This window comes from Oncorhynchus gorbuscha, linkage group LG22 (assembly GCF_021184085.1).
Source record: "Oncorhynchus gorbuscha isolate QuinsamMale2020 ecotype Even-year linkage group LG22, OgorEven_v1.0, whole genome shotgun sequence".
Lineage (NCBI taxonomy): Eukaryota > Metazoa > Chordata > Actinopteri > Salmoniformes > Salmonidae > Oncorhynchus > Oncorhynchus gorbuscha.
In genome coordinates, this window is record NC_060194.1 from 19,531,714 (window position 1) to 19,550,532 (window position 18,819).

Genomic DNA, 18,819 nt, shown 5'->3' on the forward strand with positions numbered 1-18,819 from the left:
ATATGCATGTGCATCAGCAGTAGTTGAATTACAAACCATATTAAAGTCACGAATGCAAAACATCCACAATGTTACAGGCAGTTTTTATTCTCAACAACGTTCAACAACTGACAGATAAGCTATCATTGACATTCACCAGTTCATAGATTTTTGTGCAACAAAAAAGTGTGTGCCTAGGGAGAGGTTGGATGGGTGAGAACAGAAAACAGACTCTTAAACAGTAGTTATTGACATGAAATAGAAAATTGTACAAAGTCAGGAGGGCTGTCATGTTGAACATCTTCTCATGGGATCTTGAAGGCGTGCCAGTAGAAGGTACAGAAATAAATAACATTTGCTATTCTGTGGCAAGGTGGGAGTGAGCAGACACTTTGTTTTGAAGATCCAGTAGGCCGTAAGAACCTGAACTCAAAGGCCTATGGTTTCAGATAACGACGGGCAAGCAGCAGTCCCAATATACTCTAAATCAGACAATCAAAACCAATGCAACCCCTAGTTTAAGATGACAAAAACAGAAGTTAAAAATATTTTTTTAAAGTAGGGTTAGAAAAACAGTGCATAACGTTTTTTTTTTGGTTTATTTTGCCCTTCCATTCCTCTCATGACTATGTTTTTAGAGCTATAACTGCTCACTATGTGCTTATTTATTTAAACAAACCCATTTGATATGTACATCTACTCAATATATCATCTCTTAATTAGAGAATACTTCAAATCTTTTTAAAACTGCATTTGTCTGCATATGGGAATGTCATTTATAAAACAACAATTCGCTATTTCATGACAACAGTTGATCCCCCTGTTCACGTCTTCAAAAGACACGTCTTTCAGTATCATCTCTGTACACAACCAATGCAAGATACAAGCTATTTACATTCATATCTAGACATTCCTTGTAGAGCCACAGGTAATTGGTCTGTGTGCATGGAGAGAGTGTGACCATAACACCATCTCACATTATCTGACTAAATCAGCAGCTGCTGTTTTTGAACTCTCCGTTCTCAGTGATCGACAGTTTTGTGGGGTTGGTTGGCGAGAGGCCGTTGCGCAGGTTCTGCATGCTATAGCGCTCCTTCACCTGTGTCAGGGCACTCATCAGCCGAGAGTTGGCTGCATCCAGGGAGCTTATCCTCTTCTCCTGAAGAGAGAAAGAGAGAAGGGAAAGAGGGAGGGAGTGAGAAAGAGAGGAAAACATTCATTTTACATTGGAGAATGAATAAGCAGGATAAGCTAAAGGATGATTACTACTATGTAGATGGTGAAATTCAAATATCACAAGCAAAGTCTGAAATATACCTCACTGAAATAGTTTTTGTTTACCAGCCAAAATTATAGATAAAACTCATATCCAAGCATTGCATCATGTTTGTTTTTAAAACGAAAACATATTTTTTTTATAAACAGTACCATTCAAAAGATTGGACACACCTACTCATTCCAGGGTTTTTCTTTATTTTTTAAAACTATTTTCTACATTGTAGAATAATAGTGAAAACAAACTATGAACACATATGGAATCAAATAGTAATCAAAAAAGTGTTAAACAAATACAAATATTTTATGAGATACTTCAAAGTAGCCACTTTTGGCCTTGATGACAGCTTTGCACACTCTTGACATTCTCTCAACCAGCTTTCTATCATCATGTTAAATGTGCAACCAGAGGGAAAAGAACTCTGGACCACCTTTACTCCACACACAGAGACACATACAAAGCTCTCCCTCCCCTCCATTTGGCAAATCTGACCATAATTCCATCCTCCTGATTCCTGCTTACAAGCAAAAATTAAAGCAGGAAGCACCAGTGAGTAGATCACTAAAAATGTGGTCAGATGAAGCAGATGCTAAGTTACAGGACTGTTTTGCTTGCACAGACTTGAATATGTATCGGGATTCCTCCAATGGCATTGAGGAGTACACCACATCTGTCATTGGCTTCATCAATAAGTGCATCGATGATGTCGTCTCCACAGTGACAGTACATACATACCCCAACCAGAAGCCATGGATTACAGGCTGCATCGGCACTGAGACACTTGCCAGCAACTGGCAAGTGTCTTCACTGACATTTTCAACCTCTCCTTGTACAAGTCTGTAATACCAACATGTTTTATGTAGACCACCACAGTTACTGTGCCCAAGAACACTAAGGTAACCTGCCTAAATGACTACCGAGACGTAGCACTCATGTCTGTAGCCAGTGCTTTGAAAGATCATGGCTCATATCAACACCATCATCCTAGAAACCCAAGACCCACTCCAATTTGCATACCACCCAAACAGATCCACAGATGATGCAATCTCTATTGCACTCCACACTGCCCTTTAACACATGGACAAAAGGAACACCTACGTGCGTGCCAGCCCTCTCCTGTACTCCCTGTTCACTCATGACTGCACGGCCAGGCACGACTCCAACACCATCATTAAATTTGCAGATGACACAGGGCTTGGTGCCTGATCACCGACAACAATGAGACAGCCTATAGGGAGGAGGTCAGAGACCTGGCAGTGTGGTGACTGGACAACAACCTCTCCCTCAACGTGAGCAAGACAAAGGAAATGATTGTGGACTACAGGAAAAAGAGGACCGAGCACGCCCCCATTCTCATCGACGTGGCTGCAGTGGAGCCGGTTGAGAGCTTCAAGTTCCTTGGTGTCCACATCACCAACAAACTAACATGGTCCAAGCACACAAGACAGTCTTGAAGTGGGCACAACAAAACCTATTCCCCCCTCAGGAGACAAAGACTTGGCATGGGTCCTCAAATCCTCAAAAGGTTCTACTGCTGCACCATCGAGAGCACTGGTTGCATCACTGCCTGGTATGGCAACTGCTCAGCCTCCGACCGAAAGGCACTGCAGAGGGTAGTGCGTAAGGCCCAGTACATCACTGGGGCCAAGCTTCCTGCCATCCATGACCTCTATACCAGGTGATGTCAGAGGAAGGCCCTAAAAATTGCCAAAGACTCCAGCCACCCTAGTCATTGCCTGTTCTCTCTGCTTCCGCACGGCAAGCGGTACCGGCGCGCCACGTCTAGGTCCAAGAGGCTTCTTAATAACAGCTTCTACCCAGAGCCATAAGACTCCTGAACCTTTAGTCAAATGGCTATCCAGACTTTTTGTCTTCTATGCATAGTCACTTTAATAGCACTACCTACGTGTACATACTACCTCAACTAACCGGTGCCCCTGCACATTGACTCTGTACCAGCAGCCCCATGTATATATTGTTATTTTTTACTGCTGCTCTTTAATTACTTGTACTTTTCTCTCTTATTCTTATCCATATTGTTTTGAAACTGCACTGTTGGTTAGGGGATCGTAAGTAAGCATTTCACTGTAAGGTTGTTGTATTTGGCGCTTGTGACTAATAACATTTGATTTGAGGTAGTCACCTGGAATGCGTTTCAATTAACAGGTGTGCCTTGTTAAAAATGTATTTATGGTATTTCTTTCCTTAACAATGAGTTGTGTTGTGACAGGGTAGGGTTGGTATACAGAAGATAGCCCTATATGGTAAAAGACCAAGTCCATATAATGGCAAGAACAGCTCAAATAAGCAAAGAGAAATGACAGTCCATCATTACTCATGTCAATCCGGAAAATGTCAAGAACTTTGAAAGCTTCTTCAAGTGCAGTCACAAAAACCATCAAGCGTTATGATGAAACTGGCTCTCATGAGGACCGCCACAGGAAAGGAAGACCCAGAGTTACCTCTGCTGCAGAGCATTAGTTGTCATCCTCAGAAATTGCAACCCAAATAAATGCTACAGAGTTCAAGTAACATCTCAACATCAACTGTTCAGAGGAGAATGCGTGAATCAGGCCTTAATGGTCAAATAGCTGAAAAGACACCAATAAGAAGAAGAGACTTGCTTGGGTCAAGAATCACGAGCAATGGACATTAGACCGGTGGAAATCTGTCCTTTGGTCTGATGAGTCCAAATTAGACATTTTTGGTTCCAACCGCCGTGTCTTTGTGAGACGCAGAGTGGGTGAACGGAGGATCTCTGCATTAGAGGTCGACCGATTAATCGGAATGGTATTTTTGGACACCGATTTTGACAATTTGTTTTACACCTTTATTTAACTAGGCAAGTCAGTTAAGAACACATTCTTATTTTCAATGACGGCCAAGGGACAGTTGGTTAACTGCCTGTTCAGGGGCAGAACGACAGATTTGTACCTTGTCAGCTCGGGGGTTTGAACTCGCAACCTTCCGGTTACTAGTCCAACGCTCTAACCACTAGGCTACGCTGCCGCCCCTGTTAAGCGAATGCAGTAAGCCAAGGTAAGTTGCTAGCTAGTTAAACTTCAATCATAATCAATCATAATCACTAGTTAGCTACACATGGTTGATGATATTACTAGATATTATCTAGCGTGTCCTGCGTTGCATATAATCCGACTGAGCATACAAGTATCTGACTGAGCGGTGGTAGGCAGAAGCAGGCGCGTAAACATTCATTCAAACAGCACGTTCGGCCATTTGCAAGCAGCTCTTCATTGTGCGTCAAGCATTGCGCTGTTTATGACTTCAAGCCTATCAACTCCCGAGATGAGGCTGGTGTAACTGAAGTGAAATGGCTAGCTAGTTAGCGGGCGCTAATAGCGTTTCAAACGTCACTCGCTCTGAGCCTTCTAGTAGTTGTTCCCCTTGCTCTGCATGGGTAACGCTGCTTCGATGGTGGCTGTTGTCGTTGTGTTCCTGGTTCGAGCCCAGGAAGGCGCGAGGAGAGGGACGGAAGCTATACTATTACACTGGCAATACTAAAGTGCCTATAAGACCATCCAATAGTCAAAGGTTAATGAAATACAAATGGTATAGAGGGAAATAGTCCTATAAACCCTATAATAACTACAACCTAAAACTTCTTACCTGGGAATATTGAAGACTCATGTTAAAAGGAACCACCAGCTTTCATATGTTCTGAGCAAGGAACTTATTTATTTGAGGCTAAATTGATTTTATTGATGTATTATATTAAGTTAAAATAAGTGTTCATTCAGTATTGTTGTAATTGTCATTATTACAAATAAACAAATAAAAAAATTGGCCGATTAATCGGTATTGGCCTTTTTGGTCCTCCCATAATCGGTATCGGCATTGAAAAATCAGAATCGGTCGACCTCTACTCTGCATGTGTGGTTCCCACCGTGAAGCATGGAGGGGGGTGCTTTTCTGGTGACACTGTCAGTGATTTACTTAGAATTCAAGGCACACGTAACCAGCATGGCTACCACAGCATTCTGCAGCTATATGCCATCCCATCTGGTTTGCACTTAGTGGGACTATCATTTGTTTTTCAACAGGACAATGATCCAACACGCCTCTAGGCTGTGTAAGGGCTATTTGACCAAGAACGAGTGTGATGAAGCGCTGCATCAGATGACCTGGCCTCCACAATCACTCGACCTCAACCCAATTGAGATATATTGGAATGAGTTGGACTGCAGAGTGAAGGAAAAGCAGCCAACCAGTGCTCAGCATACAGCGGGTTCACAACAAAGTATGTGAACCCTTTGGAAATACCTGGATTTCTGCATAAATTGGTAATACAATTTGATCTGATCTTCATCTAGGTCACAACAGTAGACAAACACAGTCTGCCTAAACTAATAACACACAAAACAGTTATACATTTTCATGTCTTTATTGAACACACCATATAAACATTCTCAATGCAGGGTGGAAAAAGTATGTAAACCCTTGGATTTAATAACTGGTTGACCCTCCTTTGGCAGCAATAACCTCAACCAAATGTTTTCTGTAATTGCGGATCAGACCTGCAATTTTGGACTATTCCTCTTTACACAACTGTTTCAGTTTAGCAATATTTTGGTATGTCTGGTGTAAACTGCTCGAGGTCATGCCACAGCATCTCAATCGGGTTGAAGTCAGGACTCTGATTGGGCCACTCCAGAAGGCATTTTTCCGTTGATGATGGCAAGCTGTCCAGACCCTGAGGCAGCAAAGCAGCCCCAAACCATGATGCTCCTTCCACCATACTTTACATTTGGGATGAGGTTTAGATGTTGGTGTGCTGTGCCTTTTTTTCTCCACACATATTGTGTGTTCCTTCCAAACAACTCAACTGTAGTTTCATCGGTCCACAGAATATTTTGCCAGTAGCGCTGTGGAACATCCAGGTGCACTTTTGCAAACTTCAGACGTGCAGTAATGTTTTTTTTGGACTGCAGTGGATTCTTCCATGGTGTCCTCCCACGAACACCATTCTTGTTTAGTGTTTTACGTATCGTAGACTCGTCAACAGAGATGTTAGCATGTTCCAGAGATTTCTGTAAGTCTTTAGCTGACATTCTAGGATTCGTCTTAACCTCACTGAACATTCTGCGCTGTGCTCTTGCAGTCATCTTTGCAGGACGGCCACTCCTAGGGAGAGTAGCAACAGTGCTGAACTTTCTCCATTTATAGACAATTTGTCTTAATGTGGACTGATGAACATCAAGGCTTTTAGAGATACTTTCTGACCCTTTCCAGCTTTATTGCAAGTCAACAATTCTTTATCTTGGGTCTTCTGAGATCTCTTTTGTTCAAGGCATGGTTCACATCAGGCAATGCTTCTTGTGAATAGCAAACACAAATTTTGTGAGTGTTTTTTATAGGGCAGGGCAGCTCTAACCAACATCTCCAATCTCGTCTCAATGATTGTACTCCTGGTTAGCTGACTCCTGACTCCAATGAGCTTTTGGAGAAGTCATTAGCCTAGGGGTTCACATATTTTCCAACCTACACTGTGAATGTTTAAATGATGTATTCAATATAGACTAGAAAAATACAATAATTTGTGTTATTAGTTTAAGCAGACAATGTTTGCCTATTGTTGTGACTTAGATGAAGATCAGATCAAATTTGATGACCAATTTATGCAGAAATCCAGGTAATTCCAAAGGATTCACATACTTTGTCTTGCCACTGTATGTGGGAACTCCTTCAAGACTGTTGGAAAAGCATTCCTCATGAATCTGGTTGAGAGAATGCTAACAGTGTGCAAAGCTGTCATCAATGCAAAGGATGGCTATTTTGAACAACCTAAAATATATTTTGATTTGTGTAACAATTTTGGTTACTTCATGATTCCATGTGTGTTATTTCATAGTTGTCATGTCTTTACTATTATTCTACAATGTAGAAAATAGTAACAATAAATAAAAACCCTTGAATGAGTAGGAGTCCAAACTTTAGACTAGTCCTGTATCTATCCATTCGTATACCATTCACAGAGCCTACATGTCAACAGTGGCATGGCTTTCAACTGAAATCAATTGTACATTTATATTGTGTAAACACATTAGTTGTATTCAACTATCATTTCATTGTTTTACCGAAATCCCAATTCTATGCCTAACCCTTGGACTGAAGTATCCTCTACACTATGTATTCGATTGTTCCCCCCCAATGACCACCACTGTGATGCCATCCTAGATGGAGGAAAACGGATTCAGTTTGCTCTCCTTGAAATCAGCAACAAAATAAAGTTGTGTCACCAGCCATGGGCAACCTCATCTAGCCAGGTCATGGCACTGTTCCTGCAGAACTGAGTGAGAGGGGGGGAAAAGGGAAATGGGTTTTGGGAGTGACAGTAGCTCAATTAGGAAGGCAGGGTGAAAAGCAGCCAAAGCTATCATCTGCTAAGAGCGCAACTCACAACACACATTCCTGGATAAACAGAAATGGTGAACACATCAATGTAGCTGCTTAATATTTACAGACCTAATTCCATCTCGTGACAGACATTCCCATACTATAATATTGTTGATTATTAGCTATGAGTGCCACTTTGTGTCTGAGATGATATTGACAGCGGACTTGGAGAAACATTAAGTGTAGCAGCAGGGGCGTACTCAAACTGCAAAAGTAATGAAAATGTATTAGATTATGTCTTATATTTATATTGTGACTGATGGGGAAATCCAAAAGCAATGCCAAACAAAACAACCTCTAGTCTGCACACAAATAAGGACTTTTTTGGTCAGGGAGGGTAGGAATGGGTGTCAAGTGTGGTTGCGCTCATACAAGGCTTGCCGGCATTTTCCAAAACCTGAGGTCCGACTGGTTTACTTGCCTGCTTGGATTACCTCTGTTGCTTTATTGACCTGGAACTCAGTGGAACATAGTGATAGTGAGCACGTCAACAGGTTCTCTGCTCCAAATCAGAGTACAAGAACTCCACCCCCCTCCAAAGCTTAAAAAGTGTTGTTTGGATGGGATTAGAGAATTAACTACATGTCAAGTCTATACTTTTACATTTCATCTCCCCTGACCAAAAGATAACATTGTAAAGAAAGTAGACATTTTTTAAAAGTCAAAGCATTTCAAATATGTATTTTGATGGTGCAATAATAGTTAACATTCATCTTATTTTCTTCTCCCCTTTCCCTGCTTGGTATTGAAGATCTGTTGACGTAAAGTATGACTTCTCAAAGAGTGTTCAGAGGCAACGAGCTGATAAACAGGCCCTGCTAAAAGCCCAAAAATGTGCCTCTATTGACACTATCTATGGCATTTCCAGATTGCTCTGAAAAGCTGTCAAGGATATAAAACAATGAATGGTAAGCAACCCCAAATGTAAGACTGAATTAATCGGTTTCCATGGAGAGTAGAAGATTCATTCATAAGGGGATGGTTTGAGTATTGGATTTATTCAAGCCCTACACAGAGTACAGACAAAATATGTGTAGCGTTTTCTGTTACTATACCTGTGCATCAATGATCTTCTGCTTGGCATCTATGACAGCCTGCATCTCTGCATGGTCTCTCTTCAGCTCCTCCTCTACAGCAATTAACCTGTGAGTGACAGAGCATTGCCATCTCAGACGCATACAAACCAAACGGGGAGGTCATCGGCTGCACCTCAAATGGTAGACCCTGATCAAAAGTAGTGCACTATACAATGCATTTGGAAAGTATTCAGTCCCCTTCCCCTTTTCCACATTTTGTTACGTTACAGCCTTATTCTACAATGGATTAGGTTGTTTTCCCCCCTCCTCAATCTACACACAATAACCCATAATGGCAGAGCAAAACCAGGTTTTTAGAAATATTTGCAAATATATCAATAACCAAGGCCCTTCTCCCCCGATTGTGCAGTTTGGCCGGGTGGCCAGATCTCGGAAGAGTCTTGTTGGTGCCAAACCTTTTAAGAATGATGGCGGTCTTGGTGGTTCCAAACCTTTTAAGAATGATGGCGGCCACTGTGTTCTTGGGGACCTTCAATGCTGCAGAGATATTTTGGTACCCTTCCCCAGATCTGTGCCTCGACACTATTCTGTCTCGGAGCTATACGGACAATTCCTTCAACCTCATGGCTTGGTTTTTGCTGACATGCACTGTCAACTGTGGGACCTTATATGGACAGGTGTGTGCCTTTCCAAATTTACCACAAGTGGACTCCAATCAAGTTGTAGAAACATCAAGGATGATCAATGGAAACAGGATGCACCTGAGCTCAATTTCGAGTCTCATAGCAAAGGGTCTGAATACCTATCTATGTAAATAAGGTATTTCTAAAAACCTGTTTTTGCTTTGTCATTATGGGGTATTGTGTGCAGATTGATGAGGAAGAAAATCATTTTATCAATTTTACAGAATAAGGCTGTAACAAAATGTGGAAAAAGTCAAGGGGTCTGAATACTTTCCGAATGCACTGTATATAGGGAATATGGTGCCATTTGGGACAACTATACAAGACACTATAGGCACGCCATTAAGCAGTCAATCTGTGATTTTGCTTCCATTCATTCATTCATTCATTCATTCATTCATTCATTCATTCATTCATTCATTCATTCATTCATTCATTCATTCAAAGGAATTCCGACTGGAGTGTGGGCTTGTTTTAAGCAAAATTATCCAGAGGGTGCCTAGTAATGCCTACCTGCAGATGATGCTCTTCATCTGGTTGTCCTTCTCCTCCTGCTGCCGGCGCAGCCTCTCCTCGCTGTCCTCCAGTCGGGCCTTGTACTCCATCAGCAGTTTCTGCATCTGCTGCTCCTGGGCCAGCAGACGTCTCTCATACTCCTCCAGACACCGACTAGACACCCGCAGGCGCTCCTTTAGCTTGGAGATCTCCTGTTCATACTGGCGGGAGAGAGGCGAGAAAAACAGAGATAGAGGGAAAGAGAAAGCGAGGCAGACAGACAGAGGGAAAGTGAGAGAGAGGGAAAGTGAGTGGGAGGGGATGATCGTGTTAGTCATGACTAAGACTATCTCTGTCTGCCTACACTGGCTTAGCAGGCTGATGTGTTGACTTGGATGATTAGGAAGAAGTCAGTCATTTAACTTGGAAATATTTTGGCCATCAAACCTTAATTGACTGTAACTCTGGCTATGTCTTTACCTTCTTGGCGTGCCTGCTGTCCTCCCTGCTCTGATCTGCTGGGGCCGCCTCGTCCTCGAACTGGCCGTTATTCAGTACCCACGCTGCTGTCCTCTCTACCGGTGACATGGTGACTGGCTCTACCGGCGACGCCACCTGCACCACCACAGATACATGTATGTCAATCAAATCTACCCCGAGTGCCTTTGGCCACACTTTATTTCTTGATAATAACAGATATTATATAGGGGTGTCGGAGCGGAATGTGTGTGAATCTAAGTGTAGTTCTGTATGCCAGACCAGTACCTGCGGTGGCGTCTGCTGCTTGGCAACGCTCCTGACGGGGGGCACAGGGCTCTCCATGGAGCAGGTGGACTGTTGGTGTGAGCGGCCTCCTGTGCCTGGCTGGGCCTGGATGGGGATAGGCATGGGCTCTGTGTTGATGGAGCTGCTGCTGCGCAGAGAGGCGCTGTGGGGCAGGGAGCGGGGCAGGGAGCGGGGCGTCCGGGCCCCACCACTTCCCCCACTGCGGCTCTGCTGCTCCACCCTCACGATGTGGGCCGTGCTGCTTTGCCTGGGCACTGCTACAGCGTGGGCTCCTCTGTGGTGGTCTGGCAGGTTGTGGCGGCGCGGCGTGGAGCAGTCTTCGCTCTGCGTGCTCCGCCGGCTGAACTCCTCCAGGCTGCTATTGGACGGGACCCTGCCCCCTTTCCCCCCTTGGCTCCCGCCTCCAAACTCAACCTCCGAGTTGCTGTGGCTGCGGGAGCTATCAGTGCTCAGGTTCTCAGAGCTGGAGTCCGGCTGCAGGGAGTGCACCGAGTGGGAGTGGACCGAGTGTGTTGTGGAGTGTACTGATGTGTGTTGTTGTTGTATCTGGTTGCTAAGGTGATAGACAGGGTTCTGGAAAGACAGGGGCTGGAGGCTCCTCTGCTGGCTGAGGGAAGGGTGCAGGGGCCGACGCACCTGTGGTGCACTCTGGGGGAGGTTGTCCTGTAACAAGGTCTTCTGGTGGAGGGCTTGGTGTGACTGTGAGGTGGTAGCCTGGTGGGGGTGTCCGATAGAGAGCTGGGAGCCCACCCTGCTCAGCTTGGGGGGAGCATCGTGGAGGGGGAGGGGTCCCTTGCCACTCTGGACCATGCGAGTGTCCTGAAGGTCCACCAGGGAGATGCTGCGTCCGTTGGGCAGGAGGTTCTCTCTCTCCTCCTTGTCTGAGAAGCTCATGCTATGGCCGGACGGCTGCTGGCCCAGGAGAGGGTGCTTCCCCCGGTGAAGGCCGTTCGTAACATGCTCTTGGACTGGGGACTTGATTCTGTCAACCTCACTGCAAGACGTGGACAGTAAACACACAACACATTAACAGAGAGTTCCGAAACCAAAGCTAGGACCAGACCATGAACATGGGTACATCCCAAATGGCATCCTATTCCATATGTAGCGCACTACTTTTGAACAGGGCCCATAGGGGTCTGGTAAAAATTAGTGTACTATAAATGACTAGGAAATAGGGTTCTATTTGGGACTCACTACATGAAATGTAAGCTACCGTCTTTTCAAGTTTAACTCAAATGTTCCTTTCGCAACAATGTTTACGCTGATTCACATTAAAGCCGGAAAACCCTCCATCTCGGATTCCCTCATTACCTCTATAGCTGCTAAAAATAGGAAGCCTCTAGCTGCAGCTTTATTTAGAAAGATCCTAGCAGCGAGTCATCTCCCAAGTCAATACACCATGAAACAACCCATCTATATAAAATGCATGTGCACACCAACAGCTTTCAACCTCCAGGATAACTGACACAAAATCACCAGATGAAACAGCCTTTGAAAATAACTACACCACAGAATTAGGCCATGGCTGGCTGGGTGGTGATTGGCAATACCATTGCTGCAGTTGTGACCAATTTGAAGCACTACCTGTCGGCCGGATCTTCGAATATCCTCTGCAGGCCTGAGGAGACGCTGCCGCTGATGTTGTGTGAGGAGCTGTAGTCCTGGAAGCGTCGGAGCTGCTGCTGGATGGGTGTGGGGCTAGACAGAGAGCGGGCTATGTCCCCCAGGATGCGGGGCAGGGGGCCCAGCTTGGCTACGGTCGCCTGCAGGAAGGAATTTTCACCCTGGGTTGCATGTTACCAAGACAAGAGGCAGCAGCACCAGGCCACGTCACCCAGCATTGTGGAATGAGGATGGCAGAAGGTTTGGAGGGCGGAGGATTGATGGGTTGGATTTGTTGGTTGGTTGGCAATGAGAGGCACCATAATGCATTGGTATTGGCGGGACAGCGTAACCATGAAGACACCAAGTGTGTGTGTCGGGTGGAGTGGAAAAAGGGGAGAGGGAAGGGGTGGGCGTAGAGGCAAAAGGAAAGAAAGTAGATACATAAGAGGAAAAAACATAAGGAAATGAATAAGTTTGGGGTAAAAAATGTAAACACATGCCACTAATAACAGACATTCCAAACACAGCAAACATGCATCAAGGGCAAACTAATACATAAGGTTGTGAGGTAAGATGCAGGAAGGATTTAAATGGATGTTGTAAAACAACTAGGGTTCACGGAACCTTTGTGCAGAGGGGTGTAAATAACGCAGTAGAATAAACATGCATTAAAATAAACTGATGTACAGCGCAGGAGCCTTGCGGGATTAAGGTTAGGGGGAGTGGTGAGAACAGTGAACGAGTGGGTGATGTTATCCTGCTTCAACACCTTTAATATAGACTTCTAGACTCAACAGACATTAAGGAACATCCTAGAGAAAGAAATGTTGGGTAAAACCATCCTGGACAGTAATAATGAAGTTTCCCTCTTCTCATAAAGTCATTAACTAACCCTTTAGCTACGGCACGGCAGGTTTGAGATGTAAGTCAATGTGGTGTAAGCTGATTAGACAGACTTGTCCTAACGCCACTTAATATTATTAGACCATTGCACAGGATTATGTCACAGTGATCGTATTAGACCCATCCACCCACATTTCATCCAGAAAAACATGATTACACTCAGCATTATTCAGAATCATACATTTGTGCATTTAGATTCATAGCAGCTGTAAAAAAAAAAAATCCCCTCCAAGCCTGCAAACGTAGTAGTCAAACAGATTAGGGAAAGAAAGTTCTTTGTCAGGATAACACACAATCATTTTGGGCAGACGCAAATCCACTACACACCACTGCAAGTTATCATTTGCAGCAGAGCCTCTTAACTCAACAGAAACCTACCAAGGGCCACAATTAGGAGCCTTGGCATCTCATTAAAGTACAGTGCTTTCCATTTCATCTTTGGGCTTACAAAAGATATGTATGTATCCCAAATTGCACTACATTCCCTATGTAATGCCTTATGGGCCCTGCTCAAAAGTAGTTCACAATAAAGGGAACAGGGTGCCATTTGGGATGCAAATGATGTTTTTACAACATCTGTTAACAGAGGTATCATTGCTTCCCACTCCAAGGTTTTCCTTACCTTGTCCAACTGGGACACCACGTCCCACAGGAGCGAGTGGAGGACAGACAGCTCTCGGCCGAGGTCGATGTAACCTTCGAATCCTGGCGTGTTGGAGATGGTCTCTGGGTTGGAGATCTCCGTGAGGAAACGCATCATACCTGCCCATTCATGCTCCAGGAAGTCGTTCATGAATGCCATGTACTCCTCTTTGTTGCCAAACCTTGGACACGGACAATAACAAGCGTTCATATGATGCACTTTCTACTTAGGGCGACATGCTTTGATTGTCTTGTCAATTTGCAAAGGTGGAATTCTAAACAAAATGCTACCTTATTCCCTATATAGAACCAGGGCCTGGTCAAAAGTAATGTACTATAGGGTGCCGTTTACACACGTAGCCGTGATCTACCATACCACCAGCAACAGGCTGAACCTACTTTGCGAAGTTGGCCAGGTTCTGAATGACCTTGGCGATGAGGGTGAGGGTACGGGAAGTGCGGTCGTCGGGGTACTCCTGCATGAGGCTGAAGAGCGAGGGGGACATGATGGCGGGACAGAGGAAGCGGAGGAACAAGGAGGCGCTGATGAGGCGCTTGCTAATGTCCTGGTTCCCTCGGGTCAGACACTGCTGCTTCCACGCTGCAAACACCTCCTTTAGCTCCCGCGGGAACACACTAGGGAGGCAGAGGGAAGAGTCAGAGTAGTGGAGATTATTGGGAATCATAAGCTCATGCGGTAGCCCTGCCTGCTAGTGTAACACTCGGCCCAAGAGGGAATGTCCTCTTGGTTAAGATGCTGGTTTCCCGAGTGTGACGACCGTGGTGTGTATCAGACAAAATGCACATGCACCACCACATATTACCACCAGGTGGCAGCATGCACTTTACATCATCACTAAATTGAAGCCAAGCCAAGCTGTACCATCCATCTCTATCTCTTTCAAAACAACAAGACTAAACAAGTACCCCAAATCTGTGTTTCAAGTTCCGCAGTGCTGCAGATATTCTTCTCTATTCACATAATGTCATAGCTACCCATTTACAAGGCGCTGGGGCTTGCCTTAAGTGGAGGCAAGTCAAGGCCCTCTGGCTATGTGGCTCAGTGTCATTGACCTTAAGAAGCAGGCTATGTGGCTTTAGGCTTCACAGTGCTGAGGGGCTGATCTCACCAGTAGGAGTTGATGATCTTGCAGAAGGCCAGCTCGCAGCACATCTTCAGGTTGCTCTGGTGCTCAGGGAGTTCACTACTGGAGCACTTCCCCGGGTCCACCTCACAGTTCTCATCTGACTCATACAACGCTTTGATGAACTCTCCTACAGTACCCAGGAGAAAACACAGACGGGGTTGAAGAACAGTAACACGGCATTGCCAAAAACCCATGGAATAGTTTGAAAACCTGCCAATTCAGCAATCAATAAAATGCCATACATCAAGAGCATTCACTGAATTTAAAGTGGAACATAGGAACATTTATATCATCATGTCCGATGTCTTCTATAATAAACCCTGCCCTCTCACCTAGCGCATCATGCAGGTACTTCTGTCCCACCAGTTTGAGGTACTCCTCTATGGCCTTGGTGGCCAGAGTGTTCTCTCTGAAGATCAAGACGTCGTGGTCTGCACAGCGGTCCACCTCAGACATCACTAGATCTGTCAGGAAGTCCTGGGGAGGAGGAGAGGGAACTTTGAGTTACTGAGAAATGCAGTACGGTACTTAATGTACTAATATGGGCAAATAGATGGAAGTTATGGTCAGTGTAGGGAGGGAGGCACAGTGACAGACAATGTTATGAAAAAGATGAAGTAGTCGTACAGAGCAGAGGTGGAGTTGCTAAAGTGTATGTATTACTTTGGCCCGTCCGGTGCTCTGTAGGATGTGAACCAGGGCACAGGCCATCTCCTCCTTGTTCTTCACACTGATCACCGGCTCCAGAACAGAACACAGCATGGTGTAGTTGTTAGTGATGAACTCTGCAAACTCCTTATACTGCTCCATGGGCAGGATAGAGATGGTCTGGAAGCGGGACTTGATTCGGATCGATGGCCCTCCTCCTTTACCCTTGTTGGTGGTGGGGGTGCTGACTGGGTACCACTTCTCCACAAACTGCCTCCCTGTCACCCCGCCGATGGGGATGTTGACCAGGCCCACGTAGTTGTTCTTGTCCTTCTTCTTCTTCTTGTCCACGTCCTTGTAGATGTGCACGGTGATGCTACGGACAGAAGGCAGGCTGTAGAACTCAAAGTGTTCCCCCCAGAACAGGCAGTCGGCCCGGGTTTTGCTGGTGGTGCGGGCGTATAGAATATCATCCAGGCACAGTTCACAGAAGTACTTCTTCTTGGGAGGCAGGTCCTTGGCTTCGATGATCCATAGCCGGAGGACATTCTCAGTTCGTCTGCAGTTATCCTGGGAAGACATCAAATGAGTACGGAATCAAAACATTTGTCTTTTTCTTTAACCTTTATTTAACTAGGCAAGTCAGTTAAGAACAAATTCTTATTTTACAATGGTGGCCTACCGGGGAGCAGTGGGTTAACTGCATTGTTCAGGTGCAGAATGACAGATTTTTTACCTAGTCAGCTCGGGGATTCGATCCAGCAACCTTTCGCTTTCTGGCCCAACACTCTAACCACTAGGCTACCTGCCGCCCCAATGGGGGGGAACAGTGACACTAAACTGACAATGTTAAGAAGATGAAGTTGAAAAGAACAAGAAGTGAAGTTAAGGAGGACATTGTAGCATTAACGAGCATTAGGACAATGTAAAGGGCATCAATATGTCCATGCCCCAATTGGCACCCTATTTCCTACATAGTACACTACTTTTGAAGGGAATATGGTGCGATTTGGGATGCAAACCTATGTCTCTGGTCTCACCTTGTTTGGCTGGACCGTCCTCCTCAGGTTCTCCATCCATTTGTCTCTCTCTGAGGCTGAGGAGCAGCTGAAACACTTACTTCCTCCTGAGTAGGTCACCTGGGGAAGACAGAAGCATGAGGAGCATAACAAACAAGGTCTTCTATGCATTATATCACCTGTGATTTTATCAAAAGACAAAGAGCATACAGTAAAATTGTTCTGGAACGAAATGTAAAAATATAGCCTTGTTAAACCAGTAAGCTAAATGATCCAAGTAATATAAACATTTGCAATTTGTCAGTGTGCTCTTTTCGCTATGCATCATCGGGATTGTGATCTTCCATTACTTGCTAAAAGCTTAAAGTTTTATCAAAGTACATCTTCAAAGCAGTCGAACAGGACTAACTAATGTTTAGACTTACCTCGAAGCAGAACTCCTGTCCCAATATGCTACTGTGGAGAGGTTTGACATAGACATCTTCCTCCATTCCCAGATCTAGGGCTTCTACTGCACTGCCCGGGCTGAGCAGGGACTCGTGAGAACACGACTCCTTTAACTTAGGAAGCCCTCGGGACCTGAAAGATAAAATCATGGCAGTTGGTTACAGTTTACAACATAACTTCTTCATTCAGAGCATTCAAAGCATGGCAGAGTAACCTGCTCCAAGGCTCTAAATCCTAAAATGAGTCAAAAGACCTTGGGCTCCTCCACTGACTAGTTGTATTATTCACTAGGTATACCACAGAAAGGAAATGGCCACTAACACAACACAGAAAGTTGGAGGATAATGAAAAAGTAATATACTGTAGCCCAGTGGTTCTCAACTGGTTTTGCCTCTGTAACCAAATTGAACCAGGTTGTCTCAGTCATGACCAAATATTTGCACCATGAAAAATAATTGCAAAAATACAATCTGGGAAACTATTTTTAATGCTATATTGATAGTAAATAAGGTTACAATTATTAGACAAGGGAACAAAATTCCCACCTCTTTCATTGTCAATAATAAAATGTTGCCCATATTCTTGATGAAGAATGTTAATAAACTCAGTTAATAAATCAACTAAAATAGCACTGCTAATAGCAGTATATTGAAAATACTGTGATTAATGAAAAGTTGTTCAGAGATCATTGTAAAAAAAAATGTAGGTTCATTATAATGTCTCCACACTTCCTACCAGGTTTAAGTCATTCAAGTTCAGATTGGAGATTCTAATTTTTTGGGACACCTGCGAACCACTCAAAACCTCCCGACCCACCATTAGAGAATCGATGCTGTCGCCTACATGTGATCCCAAAACACAACACAACCAGCTGTTGTCTTTCTGTAAGGAATTCAAGCTTTTTCCGTACTATTCCAGCATCTAACCACTCACTCTGACATTTCAGGAAGTAGTAATACCTACGAAAAACATCTAAACAGGCACTTGAAGGAATATCCCCAGAGCATCTCTCCCTGTTGCTCAATACATTCCCTTTGGGACGCTTCTCTTCTCTTCTCGGTTCTAGTTCGCTGTCCTTGATTCTACTGCCTCTACCATACAATCACAACTCTTCATTCTACCCCCAATGAAATGCTGAAAAGTGAAGAAGGACCAGCAGCTCCAATGCCCTTCGCTCTTCCTTGCTGCAGATTTCCTTTGATTCACAGATGGTAAACAGGGACCTGGGCTGGCCAATCCATTGGCCCCTTGGGCCAGTTTCCATAGGGATGCCCCTACACAGAGACTTGACTCTCTAAAGCAGCAGCAGAGGATGACAGAGGGAGGATGTGCTGCTGTGCTCACAAACACCTTGGACAAAACAACCTGGGCTTTCCATCAGAGCATAACACTACAGGTAGTGGAGGGGAATGGAACTGGCTGAAGGTGTTGTTTAGCAAAGGACTGTATGCGTTCCAACAGGCAAACCATTCATTTGAATGTTCAAAATGCAACAATATCAAAATGCTTCATGCCTTTATACATGATTATTGAAAATACATAACACAAAAACATACCCATATGTAATAGCCACATGGTAGGAGAGGGGGACATTAGTCAAAGGATAAAAATCACTGACAAAAGTGTAGCAAAGTAACACATGCTTTTTGAAAATGCACAAAATGCATAATAAAATAGCCACATTATAATATTATAACAGTAACCTTACATAATCGCCACATGTCAGATCAAGAA

At 44.4% G+C, this 18,819-nt stretch overlaps 1 protein-coding gene across 6 annotated transcripts in view; it reads right to left on the minus strand.

The window, feature by feature from the left end:
- Window positions 1-64: 64 nt before the first annotated feature.
- Window positions 65-18,819, minus strand: part of LOC124009370 (ras GTPase-activating protein nGAP-like) — a 98,497-nt gene continuing 79,742 nt past the window's right edge. For 4 of the 6 annotated variants that reach the window (XM_046321141.1, XM_046321137.1, XM_046321143.1 and 1 more), the window contains 13 exons: window positions 17,064-17,217; window positions 16,660-16,758; window positions 15,635-16,189; window positions 15,304-15,448; window positions 14,954-15,098; window positions 14,223-14,459; window positions 13,804-14,005; window positions 12,258-12,457; window positions 10,650-11,664; window positions 10,365-10,499; window positions 9,903-10,105; window positions 8,725-8,812; window positions 65-1,138 (listed from right to left, as the gene is read on the minus strand). In XM_046321141.1, coding sequence (XP_046177097.1) covers window positions 971-1,138; window positions 8,725-8,812; window positions 9,903-10,105; window positions 10,365-10,499; window positions 10,650-11,664; window positions 12,258-12,457; window positions 13,804-14,005; window positions 14,223-14,459; window positions 14,954-15,098; window positions 15,304-15,448; window positions 15,635-16,189; window positions 16,660-16,758; window positions 17,064-17,217 — 3,346 coding nt within the window. In that variant the 3' untranslated portion in view covers window positions 65-970. Of the gene's footprint in view, window positions 1,139-8,090; window positions 8,122-8,724; window positions 8,813-9,902; window positions 10,106-10,364; window positions 10,500-10,649; window positions 11,665-12,257; window positions 12,458-13,803; window positions 14,006-14,222; window positions 14,460-14,953; window positions 15,099-15,303; window positions 15,449-15,634; window positions 16,190-16,659; window positions 16,759-17,063; window positions 17,218-18,819 lie in introns of all 6 variants that reach the window. The other 2 variants (XM_046321139.1, XM_046321138.1) reach the window with 2 other exon arrangements.